Source organism: Drosophila hydei, unplaced genomic scaffold (genome assembly GCF_003285905.1).
Source record: "Drosophila hydei strain 15085-1641.00,03,60 unplaced genomic scaffold, DhydRS2 tig00008128-arrow-arrow-pilon, whole genome shotgun sequence".
Classification (NCBI taxonomy): Eukaryota; Metazoa; Arthropoda; class Insecta; order Diptera; family Drosophilidae; genus Drosophila; species Drosophila hydei.
The window spans coordinates 811,948-829,353 of NW_022045838.1; the positions used below are offsets into that span (position 1 = coordinate 811,948).

General features: G+C 43.0%; 3 protein-coding genes across 12 annotated transcripts in view; all 3 read right to left on the minus strand.

Annotated features, from left to right (window-relative positions):
• The window catches only part of LOC111597779, a 37,754-nt gene that overhangs the window by 2,521 nt on the left and 17,827 nt on the right, over positions 1 to 17,406 (minus strand). For 6 of the 10 annotated variants that reach the window (XM_030225311.1, XM_030225310.1, XM_030225304.1 and 3 more), the window contains 8 exons: positions 8,019 to 9,117; positions 3,450 to 3,470; positions 2,447 to 3,351; positions 2,022 to 2,374; positions 1,760 to 1,959; positions 1,515 to 1,692; positions 1,005 to 1,058; positions 280 to 880 (listed from right to left, as the gene is read on the minus strand). In XM_030225311.1, the coding sequence (XP_030081171.1) occupies positions 280 to 880; positions 1,005 to 1,058; positions 1,515 to 1,692; positions 1,760 to 1,959; positions 2,022 to 2,374; positions 2,447 to 3,351; positions 3,450 to 3,470; positions 8,019 to 9,117 (3,411 nt within the window). Of the gene's footprint in view, positions 1 to 279; positions 881 to 1,004; positions 1,059 to 1,380; positions 1,390 to 1,514; positions 1,693 to 1,759; positions 1,960 to 2,021; positions 2,375 to 2,446; positions 3,352 to 3,449; positions 3,471 to 8,018; positions 9,118 to 17,406 lie in introns of all 10 variants that reach the window. The other 4 variants (XM_030225309.1, XM_030225307.1, XM_030225308.1 and 1 more) reach the window with 2 other exon arrangements.
• LOC111597181 lies at positions 9,300 to 10,678 on the minus strand. The gene has a single exon (XM_023311743.2). The coding sequence runs from the start codon at positions 10,411 to 10,413 to the stop codon at positions 9,385 to 9,387; it is 1,029 nt and encodes a 342-aa protein (XP_023167511.1). The 5' UTR covers positions 10,414 to 10,678; the 3' UTR covers positions 9,300 to 9,384.
• LOC111597180 lies at positions 10,803 to 12,695 on the minus strand. Its single transcript, XM_023311742.2, has one exon. The coding sequence runs from the start codon at positions 12,693 to 12,695 to the stop codon at positions 10,803 to 10,805; it is 1,893 nt and encodes a 630-aa protein (XP_023167510.2).

Sequence of the window (17,406 nt, forward strand, 5' to 3'; positions counted from 1 at the left end):
AATATACAAAGAGTATGTGTGTGTGTGAGAGAGAGAGCGAGAGAGATTAGAGAGAATGAGAGAGAGAGAGAGAGAGAGAACAAAAAGAAGAATAACAAAAACATTTAGCACAGAGACAAAGCATTTAAACTCCATCAAAGAACAATACGAACTTAATCGATACGATTTTCCACACACACAGCAAAAACAAAATCGAAATCGAAATCGAATTTGAATTTGAAATTGAATTGATGAAGTGCGAGCAGCTGAACAAAAGCTAATAATGGACCGTCTACTCACCGAGCTCGATCTTGGTCTTGTTGACAGAGTTGTCCAGCAGCTCGTGCTGCGGCACGGCCGCGTCTAATTCGTCCTTGACGGGAACTTTGCGCTCCACTGTTGCCGTCTTGACGCCATCGCCATCGGGCGACAGATCGGAGATTTCCGTATCGGATAGCTCCGTTTCCAGCTTGTGGAAGAGCGGCTTGGGCGGCGTCTTACGCATCATTTGTGGCGTCAGCTTTAGCGTGGCGCTGTCGTATGGCAAGCCGACTGGAAAGCCAGCCTTTCGTTGCGTTTCCTGCAGCTCATGCTCCAGATGGATGACACGATCCTTTAACTTCTTGACCAACGCATTGTACTCCGTGTCCTTCTCCTGCAGCAACTGCTGATAGAACTCCTCGCGATGGCACATGTCCAGCTCCCGTTGCTGATACTCGCGCACCAGCCGCTTGGCCTTGTTGTACTTCTTGTCCAATGCCATGTACTGGGCCTGCGACTGCTGCAGCATATTTTGCAGATTGGCCGCCTCCTTCTTAATGTTGCCCAGCTCACGCTCACTCTGCCGCAAGCGTTCGCTGAGCAATTCATTCTCATTTCCCGTTGTCTCCAGCTTGACCAACTGCACGTAGGGAAGGAAGAAGGGGATCATAATTAGTTTTAACTGTGGAATTATTTGTGATGATGGGATGATATGAGGTTGATGAACAAATCATGATTAAATTAAAAATTTGTAATGAACAAACCTTTCGTTTAAGATTTTGAATAATTTCTTCCTTAACCATGCAACACATTTCGCTCTGGATGGAATAAAAATAAACAAAAATCAAATAAATAATAAATAATACACAAAATGAAGTTCAGTTAATGATGTACCCTTGGCAACGTTAGCTATCAGGTATAATCGTTTTCTTGACCACAAAATGCTTAAGACTTAAAGAGCTTATAATCATTTCTATGATTATGGCTATCAGATAATGGTCTTATAAACGAACTGCTATCAGCTCAATGAACTCTTTCCGATATAAAAACAAAATAAAACTTGATGATGCAATGAGGACTGACTTTAGTCGAACTGTTTGTATCTTTTAGAGACATTTTGTATTTCGTTTAACCAATTACCGCTTTATGCTGTGTTTCAATTTCCGCGTGGTACAAACCAATTTTGAAATTCAGCAAAAGGAGAGAAAAAGAACACGATTTTAGCACAACTTTAAATATAATTTGATTGTCTAAACGATTCGCAATGCACAAACCTCCTGGAGGAGTCGCTTCAGCGACTCAACCTCCTGCGAGTGTGTGGCCTCGACCTCCATTGGATGTTCGACCTGCACGGGACTCGACGGTCCCTCGCACACACTTGAATTAGCGGATACGGGCTGTGTCGAGTCCTCAGAGTAGTCGAGCGTGCGTCGCAAGTACTCCTCTTGTTGCCTATGGTTAAACAAAAGGTGAATCAAATAAGTTCTTGACTGAATAGTTCCGATAGGTATCCACTTACCGTTTAATGCGTTCTTCTTTCTCTCGATCCGCTTGCAGACTCAGCCGTATGAGCTGGGCGACCTCGGAGTTTTCGGGATCTCGTTCGCGTCCGATTTGAAATTTGACTAGACCGGATGTATTGCGCAATACTGAAGCTGCGTAAGCTTGGGTAACGCCCACCAGACTCTTGCCGTCCACTTCGATTATCTGATCGTTGACCTGTTGACAAGAAATAGATTATAAATATGATGTACAGATTGTGGGGAATGAAATTTACTCACTTGTATGCGTCCGTCACGTGCTGCGGCGCCGTTGTCTGTGATCGTTTTAACGAATATGCCTAGTTTCTCTAAGCCAGCGTCGGCACCAACGCCCATGCCAATGATGCTAAGACCCAAACCCTCAGGACCTTTCATCAATTCAACTGGAAACACGTGCATCTTTTCGACACGTTTTTCCAGCTCATATTCGGCTGACGCGGCCACCGGATCAACATCTTCATTGCGGCGATCGTAGTCAGTCACAGAGAACGTTGAATACACGTGTATGGGGCCGGAGCTGAATCGCACCTTGGGATTCTTTCGAACTGTGATGGGCGGATATGAGCAGTCGTCGTCGTCAAAGTCTAGCAGACCTTTTTGGATAAATTGAAAAAGAAAATAATTGAATTTCTTTAACGAAAGTCAAAGCAAAGCTTTCAACCCACCGGGCACTTCCATCCAAAAGTTGCCATCCTCAAAGTAATGCACGCCCGCCTCGACCAGAACCTCCTTGCTCCGCACCGGCGGATATTCCGGTATGTAGTACTGACTGTCGTCTAGCTCGGTTAGGCCAGTGCTCAATATAGTTGAACTGGTTGCCTGCTCCACGTCCGCTAACGAATACGTTGAGTTGTGCTTGCTCGAGATGATGCTGTCGTCGATGGTGGTCGTCTGATTGAACGTTGCATCTGATTGCGTGGACTCCACGGAGACAATTGATTCGTGCAGCGACTCTCCCGTGATATAGGTCTGATTTAAATCGGAATGTTTTCCCTCAATAGCCTCGTAACCGTTCTCTAGTTCTGCTCGATGTGTCGTTGTGTTTATTAGCAGATTCTCTAGGCTACGCTTTGGCGCCTCTAACACATCCCGCAGCCACTCGGGCTCGTCCTCGTCATGCCTTGTAGTCGACGCTGTTGCAGTTGAGGGTGTTGTTGTGGTTGTTGTTGTTGCTGTGTTTTCTGTCTCTGTACTATCCGCCTTAACAAATGTCGCATTCAATGCAGCAGTCGTGGCCACTGCATGTCCTATGCCCACAATATTCACCGCCTCAACGTCATCCGAATCAAAGTCTTCTTCAACTAGCTCTTCTCCAGCTACGGCTTCGACTTCGCCGTCGGCTTCTGCTTCAGCTGGCTTTGCCTCGTCTGCGACAACGGACACTGGGACAGCATCAATTTGTGTGTCTTTTGTCTGTTTGCCTGTGGACTGCTCCTCGATGAGATTCTTGATGCTGGTCGGCGATGTTGCTGTGGCAACAACGGCAGCAACAGCCACGCCCACGTTGGGCGAGACGTTGAGTATCTGCTCAACCTCTTTGGCCTGCTCGTCAGACAGCAGCGACTGTTGTCTGTCAATGGATGATAAGATAGATAGATACTGGCATTACTAACACGATTAAACGAGCAGCAGCAGCAGCATCGCAAGGATCGAATTCCGCACACAAACCTGATTTTGTTTTCCAAAATGCTACACAAACACATACGCAAAAGTTTTACATTGCAGGACATTCAACAGAAGCAACAATAACAGTCAGTACGGCACAAATGCAAAATCAAAATACAAAAAGAAAATTTTAAAAATAATGCAAATTAAATATGTGTTAAACTAAAAGGTAATATAATGTATATAAATATGCTGGAAACATGCAAATTAAAGTTTAATTTAATTACAAATAATAATCATGCACTCTGGCGTAAAGTACATTTTGTTGTCAGTTTATTTGAGCATCAAATACAAGTAAGGCAGCTGGTCGGCGTGTTATGTGAATATAAAATTATTGCGTATACGCCACTTGGCATGCGACACCTGAGCGGCGGAAAGCGTGCCATGAGCAGCGTAAGTGGGGTGCATTTAACGTTTAAGTGTGTTTGTGTCACTCTCGCCAGGTGCGTGACGTCACGTGTTAGCAAGAACTAGCTGTCATTGTATGCTGGATGCGTCTGTGTGTGTGTGTGTGTGTGTGTGTGTGCGTCTGGTATTCTTTGTCTGCGCCTGGTAATTACTGCCAGCAAATGGCAAAGTTGCTGTCGTCTGCTCTTGTTGTTAATCAGCTAAAATACACACACACACACACACACACACACACACGCACACACATCTAGCTACATACTCATTTAGTACGCAACTGTGCTGTTGTTGCATGTTCTAAGAGCTTGATTATGTTGTTGATAATGAGGTAAGCTGCCTCAGCAAACAACACACGAAGCTGCACACGGCAAACAGCAGTTTTGAATACCTTGTTAGCATTTCTATTACCTCTCTCATTTGCACTCTATAAATAGTTATGTGCAGGATACATTAACTGAATTTCAATTTGTTTCTTTGGCTAAAGTCCGCAATAAATTTTATTTTTATGCAACTTTTTAGTTTTTACTAAAAACAAACAAAAACTGTTTTAAATTGTTGTGTGATGTGTTGCTTCTATCCGTATCTAGCTGCACCTTCACTGAACACACATCTCGTATACTTAACGCAATGCACACTACACATTACGTATACGCAGCGTGAGCCTATGTATATGAAATGAACAAACTGAGGCAGTTAAACAAAAACTAGAATAGAAATATATTCTATAAGCGTTTAGTTATAAATCACAAAAGTTTCGATTTTTAATATTGTTTTTCTAATAATTTGCTAACTTTAGTCTTCAGTCAATACGCAGCACACAATTTGTGTGTCCTTAAATGCGTAAAACACAATGGAAACGCAAAGAATGTGAAAGTCAAATGTAATTATGGAAAGGGCGAGTGTCAGTGAGGGAGAGGGAGGCACACAGTTATTGCTGTAGTGCACGCGAAATGAGTGAAGGGGCCAAGTTGCTTTTGTTGTTGTTGGCGTCGTGGCATGCTGATAGAGCAGGGCAATGCTCATTAGGGAAAGCCACAAGAGAGAGGTTTTACATAAGAACACACCTTGTGTGTGTGTGTGTGTGTGTGTGTGTTAAAAACATGGTCAACTCTTATGGCATTGTCATATGGTTTTAATTAATTTAAGGAACAACAGAGCTAAAATAAAATTGAAAGCATTGCAACACAAATGAGCAGCCAAAATAGCGGGAAACAAAACAAACCTCTCTAACCACCCACTCACTCACTCACTCACTCAAACTCTCATTTTGTCCCTATCGAGTGGTTTCTTTTCTTTCGTTTTTGAGTGCATTTGCAAGGTTGATTCTACACACTGTGACGTCATACAGCCGAGACGCAGCCATTGTTGATAATTGTAATTGAATTAATGCTTAGCCATTAGTGAACTTTTCAGCTTTTGGCCAATACCAGGAAAAACGTTAGCGCAGCTGCCCTTTATTAATTGCAGGCCGGTAAATTATACAAGTTGTCTGCACTTTTCATTGCCAGTTTGATAAAGTGAGTTCTGTGGCCTGATTTTTGGCACTCGGACCCAATACAAAAAAAAAAAAACTGAGTCAAGGTGAATGATGACGCTGTTCGGACATAACACAAAAAATAAAGAATGCTACAACCACACTAAGTATGCAACAAGAGTCACAAATGCCGGACAGTAGATAAAGGCTTGAGTGTGCTAAGAAATAGATAGAGGAATTAAGCTAGTAGCTCAATTTAACTAACTTATTTATTAGTTAAAGCTCAATAAGCATATGTTTACTAAATTCAGCTATAAATTAAAAGAAAGTTGTAAAGTCTGAAAACCTTCAAAGAGGAACTTTATTATTTAGAGAAAGCAAGCAATGTTTATACAAAGAAAGGGAAGCAAGTAAATGTAAAAGTTAAGCAATTAATGCAGATTTAATTTTCTGTTAACATCAGTTTGTAAAGGAGACGCTACTTGATGCTTGGATTGACGAGACAATTGCTAAAGAATTGCAGCCTAAGCGAAAACCATTTGAAATTCTGTGATTTATTTCAACAATGACTTAAAATTATTAATAGTGTATTCCATTTTTAGGCCAGACAAGCTATTGCCTGATTTATATATAATATATCATAAGAACTAAAACTATATTCTATACTATTCTTAAGCTGCCTTGCTTGAAGCTTAATGTATTCCATACTAGACGGAATACCGTATTAATTCTAAATAATACAAAAAGCCAACTTAGCACGCAACGTGGTCAAAAGGGTGCTCAAATTGTAATATTGGTTTTTGGGCTGACTCATGTCCAGGCTAGAAACATATTTAAGAACTGGTCAAACACCAAACAGATGTTGACAATTAAATATTAAGCTGCTAGACGACATTCAAATGGATGAGCAGCGAAAGTAAACATAAACGGTATATAAATAAATTATTTTCATTATAGATTTTGCACATACCCAAAGAAAGAGCCTCAAACACTTTATGCTTTAATTTTTCTGCTCGGTCGCGAAAATATTGTAATATGAGGCGTATGCGTTACGTTTTAATTAAAGTTTCTTCCGTACCGATTAAGTTTAACTGTGTTTTTGCTCTTTTTTGGTCGCCTTTTTCGTTCATGCACAAAATGTTAATTAAAACGACGCTGAAACACGATACAAAATGCCAATTGCTTTTCAAGCTTTTCAAGCACTTTCAGGAGCCATGCAACAGCAATGCGACAGGCGAACGAATGGCGGCCATGTGATTGCTTTCACTGAATTGCAACAACAACAAAAGCAACAGCAGTAGCAGCAGCAGCAGCAGCCGTTTATGCTGCACGCTGCACGGCCACTGCTCGAAAAACTGCAAACCGAAAGCGAAATGAGTCAACGAAGGCTGTGACGAGAGAGACCGAGAGCAAGCAAGAGAGCGAGTGAGAACAGAAATACACTCAACAGCCAACTGTACTGAATCTGCTACCTGTCTCTCTCTAGCGCTATCTCTCTTTTGCTTACTGCTGCCCTTGAGTTAGCTCTGTTGAGTCCTTTTTTTCTGAGTCATTTTACTGTCAATGCACACAAAAACATCAAGCAAAATGAGTAAAGGAAAGAAGAGGCCATGAGTGAAAGCTGCTCGAAAACCACTCAACAGATGAGAACAGTTTTAACAGCACTCAATGCCTGTTCGTCTCTCTCGTTGACTCCTCCTGCTCTGGAGTTGCTTCTTCTGAGTGCTTTGATGGCTTATTTTGTTTTTGCACACAAATTTAGGAGCAGCAACAAATGCCTGAATGGATTGGCTGACTAATTGACATAGGAAGAGTAACTGAACTGTAAAAACGAATTCTAAGGCAATTCTATATTTAGACTCTATACTAAATATCTTCATAAACAATTTTGAATGCTCTTTTGATTATAAATATACATTTTCCAAAGGCAGCGACCCACTCAAAAATAACCCAGTGTGCAAATGGCATTAGCAAAGTCCAAACCAGGCCAGAAATCCAAATAAATAAGTGCGAAAATCTCCTGAGGGCAGATTGCACGTCCAGCCATATTGTGGGTCACACCTGGCCGCTGCGTATGTCTATGACTAATGACTACGAGGCAAGAGCAAAGCGCAGGCAAATTGATGCATGGTCGGAACATTAAGATTATGGATAACAAAAAGGGGTAAAGGTCACTGTGCCCGGTTGCCAGCTCAAAGCAGCCAAACGAAAGATCTCTGAACTCTGCGTAAAAGGTTGAAAATGTGAACAGCATTCCTTGAATGCAGCAAATTCTATCCAAAGACGCTGACTACAAGGTTGATTTTGGCTGAAACAAAGAAAGCCAGGAAAGCTAAGATAAATATGTATACAAGCTGAGAGTGAATGAATCCGGAAGAACGAAATAAAGAAGAATATGAGAAGAGAATAATAAAGTCTTATGTTGAAAAATGTTTGGCTAACTGCAAACGTAATTTAAATTAAATAAATAAATACAATTAATTAGCTCATACAACATGCTTTCACTACAAACTAAATTGATTATTTATAAACAAGCAAGAACTTGGAAGTCGGGCGTTACCGACTGCATAATACTCGCTGTGCGTTCGTGATTGATCTTAAAGATATAGTTGTAGTATTATTCTAGACGAACAGATAAAAAGATAAACCAATATATACACATGCATGAGGACATCAAAGGGATCATATCTCACCTTGAACTCAACAGTCGCTCGGCCTCAGCGGCTGTCATGGCATCTGGCAAGCTATCATCACGAGGCATTGCCGCGGCTGGAGCGGCAGCTGGAGCTGGAGCTGGAGCAGGTGCTGGCGCAGGTGCAGCTGCAGCTGCAGGCGTTATGTGCACCTTGATCATTTCATCAATGACATTACTATTCAAGTGCTGCAACATGTCGTCTTCATCCTCGCCAGCGCTGGTGTCCGCATACTCCAGATCTTGAAGCTCCAGTGCAGGCGCACATCGTTCGGGCAAAACTGGTGCCTCGTCCTCCTCCTCCTCCTCCTCTTCGTCCTCGTTCAGCACATCTACATATTCGACAGCTAATTGCTCGTCTTCCTCGTCCTCTAGGTTGAGCTCCTCTTCGTGCGGATCAATGGAGGCAATGGGCGCAATACCTTTGACTGGTGACATTTGGGGAGTGGATTTAGTGCTGCACGTTTCGTCATTGCCTCCACCATTTTGCTCACATTGCTGCTGTCCGCTGGCGCGCCGTATGGGTGAGACCACGCCCACTGGCGGTGAATTAAAGGCGCCGCGATGTAACGGCGACCCATCCACGCTTGTAGTCGGCGACTGCAATAGCACTCGAGCAGGTGTTGCCATCTGTGGCTCCTGCTGCTGTTCCGGCACAATAATGGCATAGACTGTGCTAGATTCCTGGACGAACCCGTTGGCGCCATGGAACTTGCGCTGCATATCGCTCACCTTTGCCGTCACATACAGATCCGCCTCGGAGCTGAACACCTCACGCGACTCGCTGCCATCGGGATTGAGACGATAGCCAACGTCCACATAGTTGAGACTGTGTGGCTGCTCCTGGTTGCCATCGCATGGTGACTGCAGCTTCGCCTTGATGCCGTCTTTACCCTCATCCAGGCAGCCAACCTCATCCTGGCTGGCTGTCGAAATGATGCTAGGTGGCCGCTGACCTAAACCTGCTGCAGGCATATTTACGGTGATGCTGCTGCGCTTATTGGCCACACGCTGTGGAGATCCGTTTACGGAATTCGAGCTGGAATATTGATGTTGTGGCGGCTGCTGTTGCACTGTTGCCTCGTCTACAGATTTCTGACCTGCAACGGGAGAAGAAAACGTGTAAAAATATAGAAAATACATTTAAATCTGGCTTAGTCAATAAGGAGGAGACGAGTTTGAGCCTCGAGTGATCATATATTATATACTTTTGTTAGACCCAAAGAAAAGCCATGTCCACTTCTTACTTGAGCGAATCTACTGGAGTAAAAAGTCGAGCACATTGGTCATTTTGCCATAGAACATGAAGAACTTTATTGTTCAGCTACAATAACATACAAAAGACAAAAACTTGGCGCTTGAATTTCTCATTCAGACAATAACTTGACCAAATCGTTTTTCATATTGATAAGCATGAAGATTCGCTCTTTTTGTGGACCCGCAGCCACATTGGCCTTTAAGTCAGGATCATTATGCCTATGGCGTGCGTAAAAGTCACGATAGCGCCGCATCTCCAGCTCCAGATATTCATCCGTCTCCTTATTCTGCTGGCCTCGCAATTCCTTGTTGATCACTTCTAAAAGATACTTCATATCCGTGCGCGCCTGCTCGTCTATGGGCCAATGATGCTGTTGACCACTAGAAGCCGCCTGGCTATCGGCAGAGTCATGTTGACTTTTCTGCAAGTCCTCCGATCCAGCCAAATGTCTCGGCACAAGTTTCGGCTTCAATTTACATGTGACTTTGTGTGCGGGCTTATTTGAAAGCTTTCGCATGTTGCTGCCGCCGGCAGAGCGAGAGTCCGATTGCTCCGATTTGGCCGGCTGTTCGCAACAGCTACCAGGTGATCTTGCCAATTGTTGTGGCAGCATCATTAGTGCCATATTCTGCCAGGCAACCGAGCTGGTCATTGTTGCTGTACAACATGCACCAAAAGTATTGTTCATTTGTGTAAAGTCAACCCAAGTCAGTTCGATGCTGGGCACCTCTTTGAAAATACCGGTCAGCCGCTTCTTATGTAAACAGACGCTCAGGTGACTCATGTACCGGTGCCGCAAGCGCATCTGTTCAAGTGTGCGGCAATTCCAGTTGATTAGTTTCTTGTACCAATGCGAGGCCAGCTGATAGTCTGACGATTTTGGACAGAATGCCTCTTCAGGCTTGGGAGTTACGCTCACCATTAGCTTAAAATCGTGATTGAGCACATTTTCCAATCCAGATATTTCGTCATCGCTTTCGTCGAATCGACTTCTTGAACATCTCAGTTTTCTCATGCTAGTTTCGCTACCTCTTTCAGTTGGCGCTGCGCACCGTTTTGGACGATCCGCGTTCGTTGACTGCTTCTCATTACGAGAGGACTGCAGTTGCCCAGATGATCCATAATAGCCAGTTGCCATTTTTAATAGACGAGAGAAGAAACCTATTTTCAGTTCTCGCAAACAACCAAGTCCCTAAACGGACGTGGAAACTCAGACGCACAGTTGGTTTCAGCGGAACAAGAAACCCCAACTTATGGCACTATTCAGGAAGTTTGTTTTGCAGTTGATATCGAATGGAACAAAATCACTTAAGAAGCCGTGCGCAGCGTCTTTTAATTTTGCTGTTGAATTTAGAACGAAAAATTCCGGAATTTTGTCAATATTTTTTTAATGTGTGTAAATGACAATAAATTCTTATAATATATAAAGAGGGCAACAGGGACTCGCTCTCTGGTTAACAAATCTGTTTCAAGAACCATAACCATATATACCTTGTTTTAACCCTAACCCAATATTTGATATTTTATTCAAGCTCGCCGCCAGTAGAAGTATCCCTGTTCCACTAAAAAACCCAAAATGCTCAATGAAATACCAATGATCCATAAATAAAATGCGCCTTGTAAAATATCCAAAGTGAGAACCACTCGCTTTTTACGCCGTTCCACGATATCCGCTGCTGCATCCTCCGCCTGCGGGTCCGTCTGCTCGTCGAGCTCCTCGAAAAACTCGTCGGATTGGGATGAAGTTCGACGCCTTTGAAGAACATCCATTCGCCACCAATACTCGAAGAACCCATGCTCATAGAAGGCACTTAACATACTCTGGAACTTATAGCGAAATGGTGAACCCATCGGCAGGATATAGGTGGCCGGCAAGGACCTCAGATACTGCTTGACAATATGATAGGAGGGACGTCCCACCTCAGAGTTATAGGTAACTGCCAGGAACTCTTTGGCTTTATCTAAGCGCAGGATGAAGGCTGCTTTCTTGTTTCGACGGCTGACTGGCAGCTCATAGAAGTGATCGCTATCTTGAAGAGGATGTACACGATGACTTTTGGTAAGCAGTTTGAAATGTTCTTTCGATAGCGATAAGCTCACAGCATCAAACATCGTAATTACTCCGTGTACTCGCAAGCCAAGTGGCGTCAACTGATCTAACGTATCCACTTCCGCCTCAAAACTTGGCTGAACAAAACTGCTCTCCAGTTTACCAAAGAATATTGTCGTCAACACATAGCTGAATAGAATCCATCCCATGAGGAACACACGCAGAGAACTAATTACCGAGAAACGATCCACGGGTTGGCCCAAATGTGTCTTGAAGAGCAATTGCAAAGCATCGTACCAGCAACAACCAGTCTCTCCTACGATTTTCCTTAAAAAATGGTGTAATACGATAAGGAGTACAAGAGCAATCAGAAAGTTAGCCAGCAACAGGCGCCACAGAGTTATCTGAAAAGCAGTCACAAAAATTAGGTACTCGGGCTGTATTCCCGCTGCAGGCACCACCAAGCAGATATTAATTCGGCTGTATGGATATAAATGCTCCACATGCGGCGAAATGCACTCTAGCACGAATCGCATGTTGAGTCCAATGTGGGTCGAACCATTCATCAGATCCTGGACGACACCCGTGAAACTACCATTCGGAAGGCAACGTCCATAAGCTTCATTATCACTAGGTGCAATATACCGAGCTGTGGCATTCAGCCTTTTGGCTATCAGACGGGCAACGCTCCCATCAATGGCATCGTAACCCTTACTCTCAACTGGTTCTAAAGGTAGTGCTCTCAGTGGATCACGGAACATCGAAAATCTGAGTTCGTATCCTCTCAAATTTGTTAACTTATCAACGTAGTAGACATCAGTGTTTGGCATCAACTTTGTCAGCTGATTGCCCTCTTCTGCAAACGGATGGAAATCGTAGACAGTATCTGGTCCGGTAATGGCCAGGGCAAACAGCAACTGCTTACTCCAACAGCCTTCGAAGAGTTCCCTTAGCTGTTCCTCGCTAGCTTCGGGCCACACGAACAAATATTTATGGAAATGCCGGCGTCGCTGTCGTGGATTCAGCATGTCCACGATACGCCGCACCAGAGGCTGACCCGCGTCGCCAGCAGGAATGAGGAAGATATTCATGCTGCTCGGCTTACGAATTGGTTCGACCTCATGAGCCTCCAAGCTGCGCACGCAGCTGGGCAACTGACTCCCAATGCAAAGGTGTAGATCCTGCTCCAACTCCAGATAGGAAGCAGAGTTAGAAGCAAGGCAACTAACGCAGCGATAGATGTAGGTGATTTGAGCTGCTTCCGTTTTGGCAATGCGACAGCTAATCTCCGATAGACCCAGTGCAGCAGCTGAAGCGTTAGTCGCAATGCTGTTGGATAATCCGAGAAGAAGACCGAATAGCGCCCACATTGTTGTTGCTGTGACTGTTTAACAGCTCCTGAACAAGTTGAGAAGGATTCTAAATGCTTGTCCACCAAATTAATGTCAATTAAACATGCGTGTTGATTCAATTAAGAAGCAATAAAAAAAAAACTAAAAAGTAAGAGTGATTGCGCTAGGACTGACCGACTAGAAGTTACCATAAAATAGGACGGTCAGACATATACATAGTATGAACAGCCGATGGGAATAAATCAAACATAAATGGCTTGTTTAATCAACAATAGGAGGGACCTCCCAAGAGGCAAAGTCACATATATATGTACATATGTTTAACATAAAAAATAGATATAGTTTGATAGTATGTTCCACTTCTTTTATTGCAAATAATAATGGAGGAAAACACTTTTACTAACCTCGACAGGTTTCGAATAATTTTCGTATGCTGAGGCACATTTTAATTCGCAGTTGTTTTTAGTTCACACACGACGCTATTAAAAGCGAATTACAATTAGATTTGACATGGTTCAGCGCTAGAAGAAAGAATATTCTCAAGATTCGCAATTCGAATTAAACGTTGATTACTGGCCGACGCCAGTGAAAATATCCCTGCTCCATGATAAAAGCGAAAATGCTCAGAAGTTGCCCAATAATCAACAAGTAAAACGAGCCCTGCAGAATTTCTAAAGTGAGAACCACTCGTTTTTTGCGCCATTCTGCCGTATCTGCTGCATCCTCCTGGTCCGCTTGCTCATCAAGTTCATCGAAAAACTCGTCGGATTGTGAAGTCCGGCTCCTTTGAAGAACATCCATTCGCCACCAATAATCGAAGAACCCATGTTCATAGAAGGTACTTAACATACTCTGAAACTTATAGCGAAATGGTGAACCCATCGGCAGGATATAGGTGGCCGGCAAGGATCTTAGATACTGTTTGACAATATGATAAGTGGGACGTCCCACTTCAGAGTTAAAGGTGATTGCCAGAAATTCTTTTGCTTTATCAGTACGCATGATAAATGCATCTTTCTTGTTTCGACGACTGATTGGTATCTCATAGAATTGTTCACTATCTTGAAGAGGATGCACCTTAACGTTTGATGTTAGTAGTCTATATTGGTGATCTGATAGGGAAGTGCGCACAGCCTGAAACATTGTGTTTACCCCATGTACTCGTAATCCAAGTGGCATAAGCTCATCCACCGTATCTACCTCCTCTTCAAAACTTGGCTGGACAAAGCTGCTTTCCAACTTGCCAAAGTAAATTGTTGTCAGCACATAACTGAATAGAATCCATCCCATGAGGAAAATCCGCAGAGAACTAGTTCCCGAGAATCGATTCACGGGTTGGCCCAAATGTGTCTTGAAGAGCATTTCGAAAACATCGTACCAATGACAGCGCCTTTCTCCGACAATTTTCTCCAACAGCAACTGCAATACGGCAAAGAGTACAAGAGCTATAAGGAAGTTCGCAAGTAGTAAATGCCACACGGATCTCTGGAAGGCAGTGGCAAAAATCTGGAACTCTGGCTGCATTCCCGCGGCAGGCACCACCAAACAGATGTCAGCTCGACTATAAGGATATAGACTTTCAACGTGTGGCGAAATGCACTCTAGCACGAATCGCATGTTGAGTCCAATGTGGGTCGAACCATTCATTAAATCATGGACGACACCCGTGAAACTGCCATTCGGAAGGCAACGTCCATAAGCTTCATTATCACTAGGTGTAATATACCGAGCTGTGGCATTCAGTGTTTTGGCTATAAGTCGGGCAACGCTGCCGTCTGTGGCATTGTAACCTTTGCTTTCAACTGGATTTAAAGCCAGAGCCCGAAGAGGATGACTGAACATTGAGAAGCGGAGTTCGAATCCTCTCAAATTAGTTAACTTATCAACGTAGTAGACATCAGTGTTTGGCATCAACTTTGTGAGCTGCTTGCCCTCTTCTCCAAACGGATGGAAATCGTAGACAGTATCTGGTCCGGTAATGGCCAGGGCAAACAGCAACTGCTTACTCCAACAACCTTCAAAGAGTTCCTTTAGCTGTTCCTCGCTAGCTTCCGGCCAAACGAACAAATATTTATGGAAATGCCGGCGTGGCTGTCGTGGATTCAGCATGTCCACGATTCGATGTACCAGAGGCTGACCCGCGTCGCCAGCAGGAATGAGGAAGATATTCATGCTGCTCGGCTTACGAATTGGTTCGACCTCATGAGCCTCCAAGCTGCGCACGCAGCTGGGCAACTGACTCCCAATGCAAAGGTGTAGATCCTGCTCCAACTCCAGATAGGAAACAGAGTTAGAAGCAAGGCAGCTAACGCAGCGATAGATGTAGGTGATTTGAGCTGCTTCCGTTTTGGCAATGCGACAGCTAATCTCCGATAGACCCAGTGTAGCAGCTGAAGCGTTAGTCGCTGTGCAGTTGGATAATCCGAGAATAAGACCGAATAGCGCCCACATTGTTGTTGCGGTGACTGTTTAACAGCTCCTGAACAAGTTGAGAAGGATTCTAAATGCTTGTCCACCAAATTAATGTCAATTAAACATGCGTGTTGATTCAATTAAGAAGCAATAAAAAAACTAAAAAGTAAGAGTGATTGCGCTAGGACTGACCGACTAGAAGTTACCATAAAATAGGACGGTCAGACATATACATAGTATGAACAGCCGATGGGAATAAATCAAACATAAATGGCTTGTTTAATCAACAATAGGAGGGACCTCCCAAGAGGCAAAGTCACATATATATGTACATATGTTTAACATAAAAAATAGATATAGTTAGATAGTATGTTCCACTTCTTTTATTGCAAATAATAATGGAGGAAAACACTTTTACTAACCTCGACAGGTTTCGAATAATTTTCGTATGCTGAGGCACATTTTAAATCGCAGTTGTTTTTAGTTCACACACGACGCTATTAAAAGCGAATTACAATTAGATTTGACATGGTTCAGCGCTAGAAGAAAGAATATTCTCAAGATTCGCAATTCGAATTAAACGTTGATTACTGGCCGACGCCAGTGAAAATATCCCTGCTCCATGATAAAAGCGAAAATGCTCAGAAGTTGCCCAATAATCAACAAGTAAAACGAACCCTGCAGAATTTCTAAAGTGAGAACCACTCGTTTTTTGCGCCATTCTGCCGTATCTGCTGCATCCTCCTGGTCCGCTTGCTCATCAAGTTCATCGAAAAACTCGTCGGAATGGTATGAGCTCCGACTCCTTTGAAGAACATCCATTCGCCACCAATACTCGAAGAACCCATGCTCATAGAAGGTACTTAACATACTCTGAAACTTATAGCGAAATGGTGAACCCATCGGCAGGATATAGGTGGCCGGCAGGGATCTTAGATACTGTTTGACAATATGATAGGTGGGACGTCCAAACTCAGAGTTATATGTGAGTGCCAGGAACTCTTTGGCTACATCACTGCGCATAATAAAGGCTGCGTTTTTGTTTCGACGGCTAACTTGTAGCTCAACTTTTGTCTGCCAGGTCGATGACATTTTGGAATACCGAGCTGGAGCTGATAGACAAGCCAAGCAAAAGAGCAAGTAGTTTCCACATTTGGTTATCGTAGACTGACCCAAAGGAACGAGCAATTCTAAATAGTTAGAACTTGGCACAGGACACATACCCTTGAGTATAGTTAACGCCAATTAGTTATCAACCGTATCTCAATTAAATAATCATGAATACTTAATGTAAGAGTGAGAAAAGCGAATGGCAAGGGCGAATGCGTGTCAATGAAGAGAATGAGGTCGCTTTCGAATGCACATAGCCAAAGTAAATGCATTTCCGCTCAAGTAAATAGACTTGATAAGCAATTAGTAAACAGAAGGAAAAAATAACAAATAAACGTAAGAGCGAAGGCCAGCTGAGAGGCGAAAAGTGGCTTCCAATTGAAATAATGATGCAAGTCTAAGCGCAAAGGCAATTTTTCAGATGTGCTCAATATCAACAAAACATTAATAAATAATTTCGAATCGACGCAGAACAGAGAAATGCCAAAAGCATGATAAAAATATATATAAAAATTAAAAAACAAAACGTTTTATAGCGAAACGGAAAAGTTTATCCATCAACAATAGCGAACAAATTGGTCTAGCCATTGACTCTTTTTACACTCGTTCATGAAGTCAAAAGAGTATATTGGTTTTATGCAAACACAGGTATATCTAGGCAAAATTGCAAATAGAGCTGCAATATCTGTTAGTTAAGTTAATGCAAACTTCCTTTCGAACCTGTTTTTGAACCGTGAACGAGTGTTTTGCAGTCGTTGGCGCCCGCCCACCGCAACATTCTTACTTCTTTTTGTTTCTTTTCTGTCGCTAGACAAATTTAGAATGAATTTCTAAAATTGTAAGCATCGCAACTTGCCTTCATAGTTGTTGTTTGTTTTATTTTTGAGCTTGTTGCTATGTTGCAATAATGCCAAAACTACAACCAACTGAATACTTTAGACACATACTTTTCGACGAGCCCTTGCAATATGCTCTATGGTTTATAAGACCTTTAGAAGCGCAATAAAAGTATCAAAGATATACCATATCTTCATTGAGTTAAAAATCAATTATGAAATATATGAGAATAGCCTAAAAATCCATTTCGCCTTTATTCCGCTGATCGCATCCTCTGTAATATCTCTAAGTTCCCAGTTGGGAATCAAAAATCTGTGCCCATATCTACTATACTTTCAACTTGCCGCTCACATAATCAACGCATAATGTG

Coding starts and splice junctions, on each gene's coding strand:
- LOC111597181 (XM_023311743.2), bottom strand. CDS start 10,413: ATGGCAACTGGCTATTATGGATCATCTGGGCAACTGCAGTCCTCTCGT.
- LOC111597180 (XM_023311742.2), bottom strand. CDS start 12,695: ATGTGGGCGCTATTCGGTCTTCTTCTCGGATTATCCAACAGCATTGCG.